This window comes from Polyodon spathula, chromosome 23 (assembly GCF_017654505.1).
Source record: "Polyodon spathula isolate WHYD16114869_AA chromosome 23, ASM1765450v1, whole genome shotgun sequence".
NCBI lineage: Eukaryota > Metazoa > Chordata > Actinopteri > Acipenseriformes > Polyodontidae > Polyodon > Polyodon spathula.
Genome location: NC_054556.1, coordinates 24,219,489 through 24,229,977, shown reverse-complemented (window position 1 = coordinate 24,229,977; position 10,489 = coordinate 24,219,489). Strand labels below are relative to the sequence as shown.

General features: G+C 36.5%; 1 protein-coding gene across 1 annotated transcript; it reads left to right on the top strand.

The window, feature by feature from the left end:
* The first annotated feature begins 181 nt into the window (after positions 1–181).
* LOC121298421 (translocating chain-associated membrane protein 1-like) lies at positions 182–10,281 on the top strand. The gene is made up of 11 exons (XM_041225547.1): positions 182–467; positions 1,489–1,546; positions 2,550–2,668; positions 3,577–3,693; positions 4,027–4,085; positions 4,346–4,430; positions 4,804–4,874; positions 5,262–5,366; positions 5,611–5,754; positions 5,982–6,142; positions 6,518–10,281. Exons 1-11 carry the CDS (start codon positions 348–350, stop codon positions 6,589–6,591), a joined length of 1,113 nt encoding a protein of 370 aa, XP_041081481.1. The 5' UTR covers positions 182–347; the 3' UTR covers positions 6,592–10,281.
* The last annotated feature ends 208 nt before the right edge of the window (positions 10,282–10,489 follow it).

Below are 10,489 nucleotides of genomic sequence, written 5' to 3'. Positions count from 1 at the left end.
GTTAAGGGTCCCATAAAAGTGCTAAGGGGGGTGGGGAGAGTTTTCGTGCGTGTGTTTCTTCGGTTTCTTGTCCGCTTTGATTGCTGATGGGCTGAAACCTCATCTCGTCAAACGTATTTCTATCGATGATTGGTTTAGAAGTAATTCAGTCACAGGTGCTTTGGAAGTGGGCAGTGCTTGTCGAAGTCAGTAGTGAATTGTAGAAACTGGGAGGTTACTCTTCTGTGTAAGATTCGGTGCTTGCGTGCGTGTTTGGTGTTATTGTTATTTTGTTTTTAGGTAAACAAGCGGTCAGAACGATTAATTGGACCTGGAGCCGGGAGCTGCGGGTGTGGGCAGTGACAGCCATGGGTTTCCGAAAGAAGAACAAAAGCCCGCCGGTCCTTAGCCATGAGTTCGTGATCCAGAATCACGCGGATATGGTGTCTTGCGTGGCCATGGTCATTCTGCTGGGACTCATGTTTGAGGTAATGGTAATTCTAACTGGAAGCGTCACACAGAGACAGTTTGACAGCCAAGGCGACCGTGCATGGATCCCTGGTCCTGTTTCAGAAAGAAAAGCCCAACCCGAGAGGCCACGGTTCTGTTCAGTAACAACGCAGGGGGGGGGGGGGGTATCTACATGGCAACAACCGAACAGTTACCATACAGCCCAGCTAGTGAAAATATATGTAATGCTTTAAAACAGAAGTGTAGCCTATTGAAAACAACGAAAACTTTAAAATGACGTAGCAGAAAGGCGTAAAACGATAGCTGCTTACATCACATGCACACTTAGATGGTAACTGGATTTCCTTTCATTTACAAGAAGACACAGCCATTCTCTACAGTGCGCGGTGTTCGGCTGCAGGGAAGGAGCTTAGAGTATTGCAATTAATAATAAAGGAGTATGTAAAACTTTCTATTGTTGCTGTAAGAATGGTTTGTTACTGTAGATTATTTTTGATGAGAAAGGAACTGTCAGTGATCTGTCGTGCACGAAGCCATTAATTCGTTTTATGTATTGATGTCATCAGTTTTACATGGGATAACAGCATGACTTAAAACATGTGTTTTGTGCAGAATACTGTTATGTAAGCATATCGTGGTCTTGTACTTACAAGCTTTCTTTATGATAAATACTGTAATGTGCGTTTTTACACGTGAAAAGCGGGGGGAAAAAATCGAAATCTACTGCCGTTATGAGGCATCTTGCATATCCCATCACTTGCATACATTTGTAAGGGGTCTGAAGTAACAAGGCAACAAGCGCCACACCCCCAGCACCACACATGTACAAATTCCTAACATTTTAGTAGGCCGTAGATATAGTGTATCATCCAAACTAACTCTCCTCTCAGTTAAGACCTGTTGTGGTCTTTTGAGCATATGGTGTCTGTAGTCTGGCAGAAAGCAGGAAACTTAAAATCAAAACCTCAGTAATTTTTTGGATAACAGGTAATACTATTACATCAATGTTAAATCGGTTGCATTTTTTCCCATTTGCAGGTAACAGCAAAGTATGCCATCATGTTTATCACTGTCCAGTACAATGTTACATACACTGGTAAGTTGAACGATTTGTTTATCTTTTCGTTTGATATACATATCTTTTTTACATAACACAATCCAACCCCAGTTAATTGATGAGCAATGCATGTATAATATTCAATACTGGAACTTAATAACTTGAACAACAAAATGTATCGATGTGGGTTTGTCCAGAGCTAAGCATTTTGGGGAATTATAGTTACTGTATTTTAAGGCAGGCAAGTTGTGTCCTAAAGGTAAGTACAATCAATCATTGGTGCTGGCGCATGTATGCCTTTAAGAGCAAATAAAGTTTACATAATTCAGACAGAAAATGTGTGCCATATATAATTGTTCGTAACTGAGAGAACATAATGCAGGAGAGTCCAAAATGAAGACAAACAACATAAGCATGTCTTCTACTTAAAACACATTTCAAGTTGAATAAATCATTACTCAAAAACTAGCTACTGTATTGGCTTCCAGAGTTTTTACACCAATTCACTAATGAATAAATTATAGATTAGTGTTCGGCACAGGATTCAGTACAGATTTGTGCATTCAGAAAATGTGCTTGTTATAATGGAAACCAAAGGTAATTCTAAAATAAAATTAGGACGATGAACCCTTTGAAATATAACAGAATAACTTGGTCATTAATCCGGTACTAAATTGAATAAAAAAAAAACAAACCAAAGATGTTGTTCTGAATAGGAAACCATATAATTTAGGGATCATATATGTGGAGCCCCTGATCTGCAGTGTCTTTGTGAGGTTATTGACGATTAGAGACCAGCCTACATCTGCTTTTCAGGATACCACATAAACAAATTTGATCCCCACGTTACCTCCTTTTACTAATTTGAAGTTTGTGGTCATTTATTATTATTCAGTGTACACCCCTGAAAATAAGTCATTCTTGTAATTGTTTTAACACTATCTGATTTGTGGAATATTTGTCTTCCTTACAGCAAAATAAACTTGTTTTATGAGTGTATATTGTAAAGAAAAAAACAGCTTTTTTTTTCTTTTATAATCAGAATATAGGTCTGAACCAATAAACTTCTATGACTATGGACCAAAAGATTTCGCTACTATTTTCTTCTATGTTCTGGTAGCCATCATTCTTCATGCCTTGATCCAGGAGTACATTCTTGACGTAAGTACTGTTCAGAGTACATTAGATTCAATTATTGCATTCCATATTTTTGATTGGGGATGTATGAAACAGACCGACTGAGTCAACAGTGAGGTTAATAAATGTGAATAAATTAGTTGGGATAAAACATTTAAATTAAGTTGTAGCTAGTTTGATTGCAATGTCATATTTACATCAAGAGCCAGGCAATTTTTTCTTCCATTAATTGCCTTCTAATGAAAGCCTACAGACATAAATTCACCATTTGATTGGCGTGTTAGATATGACTGCAGTGTCATCGGATGGCTTATGACTGACTTTTGTACTCTCAGTAGTGAATAGGATTTTAGGATTTTTTTTAAATTCACTAGCGACAAGAATAAGAAAATGCATGTGTGATATATGCTACAGGAGAAAATATGTTGTAAAAGAAGAGTGCTGTGCAGTATGTTTGCAGGTTCACAATGGGAGTGCAACACTTTGCTATTGTGGATAGATGTGCTGGAATTGTTGCTAGCTGAGAGAAAGAACATATTTTTGAGAAGATCATTTAAAGTTTTCACGTCCACACACATATCAGCCACCCAATGTTTCATAGATTTTTGTAGTTGTGTAGGTAAGTGTTGTGCTCACAGTGTTCTCTGACAGTAGCAAAGTTAAGTTCTCCCCATTCACTGACTTACCACTCACTATTTTCCTTTCCAGGTTTTTGGTGTGTTCCTGTCACAGTTTGTCCCTAGTTTGTCTTACAAAGGTTTACAACAATTGTGTCCAGCTGTGGGCATGTCTTTTCATGTGAAAATTTAGAGTATAGCTTTTCTTTAGAGTTTTGGCTCCAACTTCATCAGCAGATTCATACTGGATAACATGGCATAAGTGCTCTAGAGCACAGTATGTCAAATTAGCTTTATTCTGTTTTTGATTTTCAGAAAGTTAACAGACGGCTTCATTTATCCAAAACCAAGCACAGCAAATTCAATGAGTCTGGTCAGCTTGCTGCCTTTTATTTATTTTCCTTCATCTGGGGGACCAGCATCCTGACTGCAGTAAGTAGTGTTAATGGAATCTTTAAATTTCTCATTCAAAACCAAACACGCAAGACATTTAAATGTCTGATTTTGTAATTGAGGGGGGGGACTATTGCTCAATAAAGATTTAAAAAAATAAAATAAACAATGATAACAATAATAAATATAAAGTAATTTAGGAACCCTTCAATTCTCACTTTTTTCCCTCTTTAACAATGACATTTCTATTTACTTGTGGTGCAAACTTTCCACTGGATCAAAAGTATAGTTAATAATGTCCTAAATACTGTATTGTATTTATCAAAATATGACTGTACCAAATGGATGGATTAACTTTGTCATCTTATGTAGGAGGAATTTGTTTCCAACCCTACTCTCTTGTGGGAGGGATACCCACATTTGCATATGTTGTAAGTAATATCATAATTGTTAATTTACTATTAAACCGCAAAATGAAACCATGTTCTAAATGCCTTTACTCGTGTCTTTGCAGAATTTTGTATGTTACATTAGTTGTCCTACTAGTTTTAACCACAAAAAACAATCCATGGCCCCTTGGCATGTTGCTAAGAACAGAGCCAATGTGCATTACATTTTTATAAGTTTTTGCTGCCTAGCGCTGCTGACTAAACATTGGAATCGTGTTTGTTGATGGGTTCTCTCATTACAGCTTTCAGGTAAAATTCTTCTACATTTGCCAGATTGCCTACTGGCTTCATGCACTGCCCGAACTCTACTTTCAGAAAGTTCGAAAGGTAGGCAGCTTTCTTTGTAAATGCAGGGCCTTAATCTGTTTGAAAAGATTGATGTTCATTTGACTATAAAATGATAAATATAAGGGATTTCACTCACAAACATTTCAGTGTCTTTGTATGAAAATGTTGAATAGCTGAACCAGTATTCTTTATTTCAAAGTTTTATGTAGCTTCTCAAATGATTCAGGAATTTTGAATTCAATCCCAGATAAATCACATGTCAAGTAATGAATTTGCATCAGCTGCCATGTCACATGGTCTGGCAATGTGTAATGTCCACCTCCTATATGAGCAGTGAAGCACTGTATGAGTATGTAGTCTTTGTTTTGAGTTTGTGTATATATACAGTTAATTAGTTGTTTTATTTTTGCAGGAGGATATTCCTCGGCAGCTGAACTATATTTGCCTTAACGTTTTCCATATTGTTGGTGCCTATATATTAAAGTAAGTTTTTAGAGTAACGTAGGAAACATTTTAATGGATTGATTTGTGAGCTAGCACTGGAGTCTGTTTGAATTATGGCTATTCATAAGTGGAAGTCATATTTGTTTTGTTTTAATTTTATGAAGTAATAAGATTTCATTTTATTTGTGATTGAGTAAGACCATTCAGGGTAAATGTGATACTCAACAATCTACATGACTGTATCAACAAATGCTATCAATAATGCATCTCTGCTGTGTGCATGATTGCCCTTCATGCCCTGCTGCCCTGTTACACATGACATTAATTGAGCAGGTAGATTAGGAATAACAAGATAAAATGAAACACAAGTCTTATGTTCTTCTAATTGTATTGGTTACTAAAGGAGCTGCCTTGTTTTTTCAACAGTCTTCACCGCCTTGGCCTGACGTTGCTCGTGCCACACTGCCTGGTGGAACTCCTGTTCCACGCCTCTCGACTTTTCTACTTTAGCGATGAAAACAAGCAAAAGGGGTAAAGTGTTTAGCGTTTGAATCAAGACATATCTCCAGAGTGTGTTGGATGTTTTTTTTTTTTTTTTTTTTTTTTTTTTTTTTTTAAATAATCTGGGTTGATTTTTGTCAAGTCGAAAACTAAGAAAAGGTGATGGGTGCTCCGTTGACTTTGCAATGTGTAATACAATTGTAATTGTGCAAGTGGAAAGCATTGGTCAGGAAGTCTTAGTACTGTGTAACGGTACACTGTATTTTCTCCCCAGGTTTACACTCTGGGCCCTGCTGTTTGTAATGACCCGTCTCCTCACCCTCACTCTCTCTGTCCTCACTTTTGGCTTTGGTCTTGCTCGCTCAGAAAACCAGGGATTTTCTATCTCTGAGGGGAACTTTAATGTTCTGACTGTCAGGTTAGTCTATCATCAATCCCTCTCAAACAAACCACATTTTACCAGGTGTTAAATACTCATTTTTTCTCACTTACATATAAATCTGGATTTTCTGGTAGTTTACTTATATTAAGTGTTTAGTTTGAACACTTGACAATACATGTTGTTGCCTTGCATGAACTCTAACTTGCCTTTCTGCTTAATTGCAGTAAATGGCACTTTGAAGTTTTGCATTTTTTCTTTATCAGGATTGGCTGTTTGGCTGCTGTTTGTCTGACACAGGCTTGGATGATGTGGAAGTTCATAAATTTCCAGTTGAAGAAATGGAGAGAACACAGCCAGAACCAAGCCACCAAAAAAAAGTTCACCAGTCCTAAAAGCAGGCCTTCTAAAAAAGAATCCAACAGAGGTAGGTCTCTTGCACTGCAAAAATCAGCCCCACTGCTCCTTGAGCACATCCGCAGAAATTCCTACATGTTGTGCTTTAATATAGTCCAAGATATCAAAATATGCATGGGGGTACTATTACATTAACAATCTCCGTTTTCGTTACAACAAGAAAGGTTAATGATGGGGGGGGGGGGGGGAATAAAGCCAATAGTCTGTCGTTATTGAATGTATGATGTGATTAGCAGGACCTGGGGATATATGAAAGAACATGTATGTTTGTCCATCTGCATGTCACACTTACAATTTGTGTATTTTTGTACTTACGATTTAGGTTGTGGTCTACGTTTTTCGAGAAATCGATCTAATTGTGTATTTACTTTTTTTATATATGTAGGAAATTCTATTAATGGAGTGGTGAAGTTGGAGGAGAGAACATCACCCCGTGCAAGAAAAGCAAAAGCTTCTTAAGCATGTGTTTCCAAAATAGAAGTATAAAAAGATAGTGGAAGAGCAGTGTGCTACCCTATCTCACCCTAAAAGTTGCCTGCCTCCTGTCCACAAAAGAGCATTAACACAATCGGAATAAAACAGCATTGTCGGGTGAAAATGAAGCATATTGCATGCTTTGGAATTGTTTTTATCAATTACCTAAAAATGTGTAGTTTAATGCAAGTTTTTCTCTCTCTATGCCATTAGTTGCATAGCAAACCCCAGTTTGTGTTATCATTTTTTATACATAATGAAACTGATCAAATAGTGTGAGCAGCAGCCTCTGTTCAAAATGATTTGACGTGGTACTATCATAGTGTTTACTGCCAAGTAGCTGGTTAGGGTGAGTCAAGCCTTTCTGATGCCTTTACCAAACACTTGCAATGCAGCTGCCATGTTGCTTAAACTGTTCTGGATTTGTATTTATTTTATTAAAACAACATTCATATGTGGTGCCACTTTTTTTTGGGGGGAGGTTAAAGGATCATTTATGAAGAGTAAGAGATTCTTAACTGTAAAAAGCTTTAGACATTGGGCTATAAATGCTGTACAGGTTAAAGCATTTCTTCTGGAAACTTTAAATGCCTAGAGTGGCAGATTACAAGGGCCATGAGACAGTGGATCATGTACAGTATAAAATGTGTATCCAAGACAAGTAAGCAATGCCTACCTTGACATTTTGAAAAGGATGTACTCGTCAGAAATGCATGTGGAAAAGCTATACAGGCAAAGAGAAGGGTCTGTTTTCTGTGGTTAAACTTAACTGATGGACTGGTATCGATCATAGTTCAGGCACCTAGTGGCCTTTAATATGTCCTGGTAATTTTACAGTGCTTATCTTGGGTCAAACATAACCCATACTGAAGAGCAATGCAGAACATGATCAAAACACAATTCTTAAAGTGTCCTTATATGAAAATGTTAAATATCTGAACCAGTACTCTCGATTTCAAAGTTAAGATTAGGGCTGTTATGTAGCTTCTCAAATGATTCAGAATTTTTTGTCCATCCTCTTTAGCCTTTTGGAATGTTCCCTCTGTGTGGGTGTGTGTGCGCGCATTGTTTTAGATGCATGAAACTGTGTGGCTGTGACTCAGCTTTAACATTTCAATAAGTTTGTATCTTTGCTGTAACAATGCAAGGTAACATTTAATCTGCTTTGTTGTCAATGTGTTTTTTTTTTTTTTTCCTAGCACGATGTTTATGCTAATAGGGGTATCACTAACAAAGTTGTTTATACTTTGAATTGCCTCTGCAAAACAATCATATAAAGGATCATTTTTCATGTTGCAAGTGATGATAGAAAGGACATGTTCAACTACAGCAGAAAATGGGTACAAGTCTAGCTGCAAAATCCTTTCCCTTCCCAGTGATTTAGATAATGCTAGCAGCACAGAAAGACATGTGCTATTACCGGTGTGCAGTACTCTCACTGTTCATAATTTAAAGACTCTCTCATTTCTGTGGCACTCTATTTATTCCAGTATTGGGATAGGATGGCCCTTTACCTTGAAAACAGCAACTACACTATCCGACACAGTCTATTACCACCAGTGAATTATGTGCAGTGACCAATACTCGCATTCACTCTGTTGCAGCAAAATCTAAGGAGGGAGGGGATGTCAGCTTGTGACAGTCCTACAGTTCATTTTCCAGATTACAAAACAAGCAGCCTATGCAGTGTTTAAGTGTTCTTATTACCAAATGCTTGTGATGTTTATAACTTTTTTTTTTTTTTTTTTTATAGACCAAAATTTAAAAAAATAATAAAATGTAAAATATTCAACCTCAATATAATTCATTGACTTTTCTAACTCTGAAAGTGTGTGTTGAAATGCCTGGAGACTTGGGCGCTCACAACTGCACATTTCCTATGGAAATAAAATGCATTATAGTAAACTGATTAATTTTGCAGCCTTTAAAGTGTAACAGCTGATCTGTTGGGTCAAACAGTTAACATAACGGTGTCAAGAAGCACAGCTGGCCAGATATTTTCAAAATTCGAGTACCGGCCCCTGGGTACAGGTTTCTCATGTCTAGTTGCTAATTTTAGAATAAATAAAAGGATTCCGTATTGACCGTAGTACTTTCTACCAAGATCTTCTAAGCTGTATCAATGCTGTAGTTGCCAAAGCGTGAGTTATTGGTCGCTGCAAGAGCTAAGCATTTAAAGTAACAGGCTAACACATTTATCAGGCTTCTTAAAATGATCAAGCACAGATTATAAAATCAGATGAAATATGAACGAGTAATGAAATGTAGTGTTAAGTGCACTAGTTATTTAGGCTAAAAGTTAAACCCAGCCAGAAAGTCTTAAAAGGGGGCCTCATGGAAGTATGCCGTCACATTATATTAAATATGGTGTATTTTAAGAATGTTGCAATTCAGATGGTAGATTACTAAAAAATGTATTTAAGAACCTTGTTTTGTCTCTTTCTGTTACATGTTTTATGAATTTAGGCTGCACATCTCTTACGACAAGATTCATTCCTGCCAAGTTTTTGATATTCTTCTAGTCACAGCAGTACAGTACTGGCAAAAACCCAGCTGAGATGTTTTTTATTGCTACATTATATCATGCATTTTATGATTTAACAGTAACTTAAGTTAGTTTTAGTCCCAGTTGAAACCCTACAAAGTTTAAAAGTCTAAACGTTTAGTGTAACGTGCATGCTTTTAAACTGTGTGTTATGATTTTAAAGATCATGAATTTTAGTTACGCATATACCAATAATAGATGTCACTCTAGCTTGTGCTATCTCGGATAGCATCAACGCATATCAGAAGAGTACCATCCAGTGGTAGTTGGTGTCATTCCAACAGAAATGTAATTCCACTGGTTTTTTCACAAAGCATTCAACATATGATTCTGTGATGCTCTACTTTTACTTTAAAAAAATGCTTGGCACCACTGTCATTAATTAACGCTGCATTAATAAGGCCTGCAAACATCATGACCTCCTGTACTAAATCGTAAATCAAGAATATACTTTTACCTGACCAGTTTTGTTTTAAGAACAAACTATGTATAAACTTATGAAACAAAGAAACAGGATGAAAGTGAAAGTTATCACTATGCATTTTTTATCAGTCTTAGGATGCTTCGCATGTATCTGTGAGCAACATGCATATGAAATATCCTGCATTGTGCTTTACTGGATGTGCTAAGTTATTATAGGTATTGCAATTAAGTTAAAAATATTAAATTCCAATATTGAACTGCACTGCTGGATAAAACAATACATAATTGTATGTATCATTTAATTAATTATGCATTTTCCTAATAGGAATGTGCTGCACAGCTACTGATGAGGTGCAACAATACACACAATTGTTATCTACGTGGCCATTATAATGGTTAGATTTTTTTTTAATACAGTTGACGAAGGTATGGTTATCCAGAATTAGCGCAATCCTGTTAATCAATCCCAATTGCGTACTAGACAAACACTTTCAGGTGGAGAAGTATTCTACCAAAAGCACCACAGTTCTGCTTTGTTTGAACTGTGCACTGATTTCATTTTGTTTATCTTTTTTATTTATTTTTTTTTGCCGTTCAAAGATATTTTATAAAACTAGTACTGTGTTTGAGTTGCTTGCTTGGATGTGGAAAGTATTGCTTTTTGTAAAAGTGCTAACACTGACATGTTCTGAAGATATTTGTATGTATTTATGCAAGTCTTTGGTGATTTTAGTTAAAATAAACCTTTGTTGAATAACCAAAAGTGGTATTGCAAATTTTAATCTATTTTTTAAGCAGTGGTTTAAAATGCAATTTCCTGCATTTCGTTATAATCTGTATAATTGTCACATATTCTCTTTTCATTTTGCCGTTTGGGGGGGGGGGGGAATAAATTATCTTTGAAGTGCCTCAAAA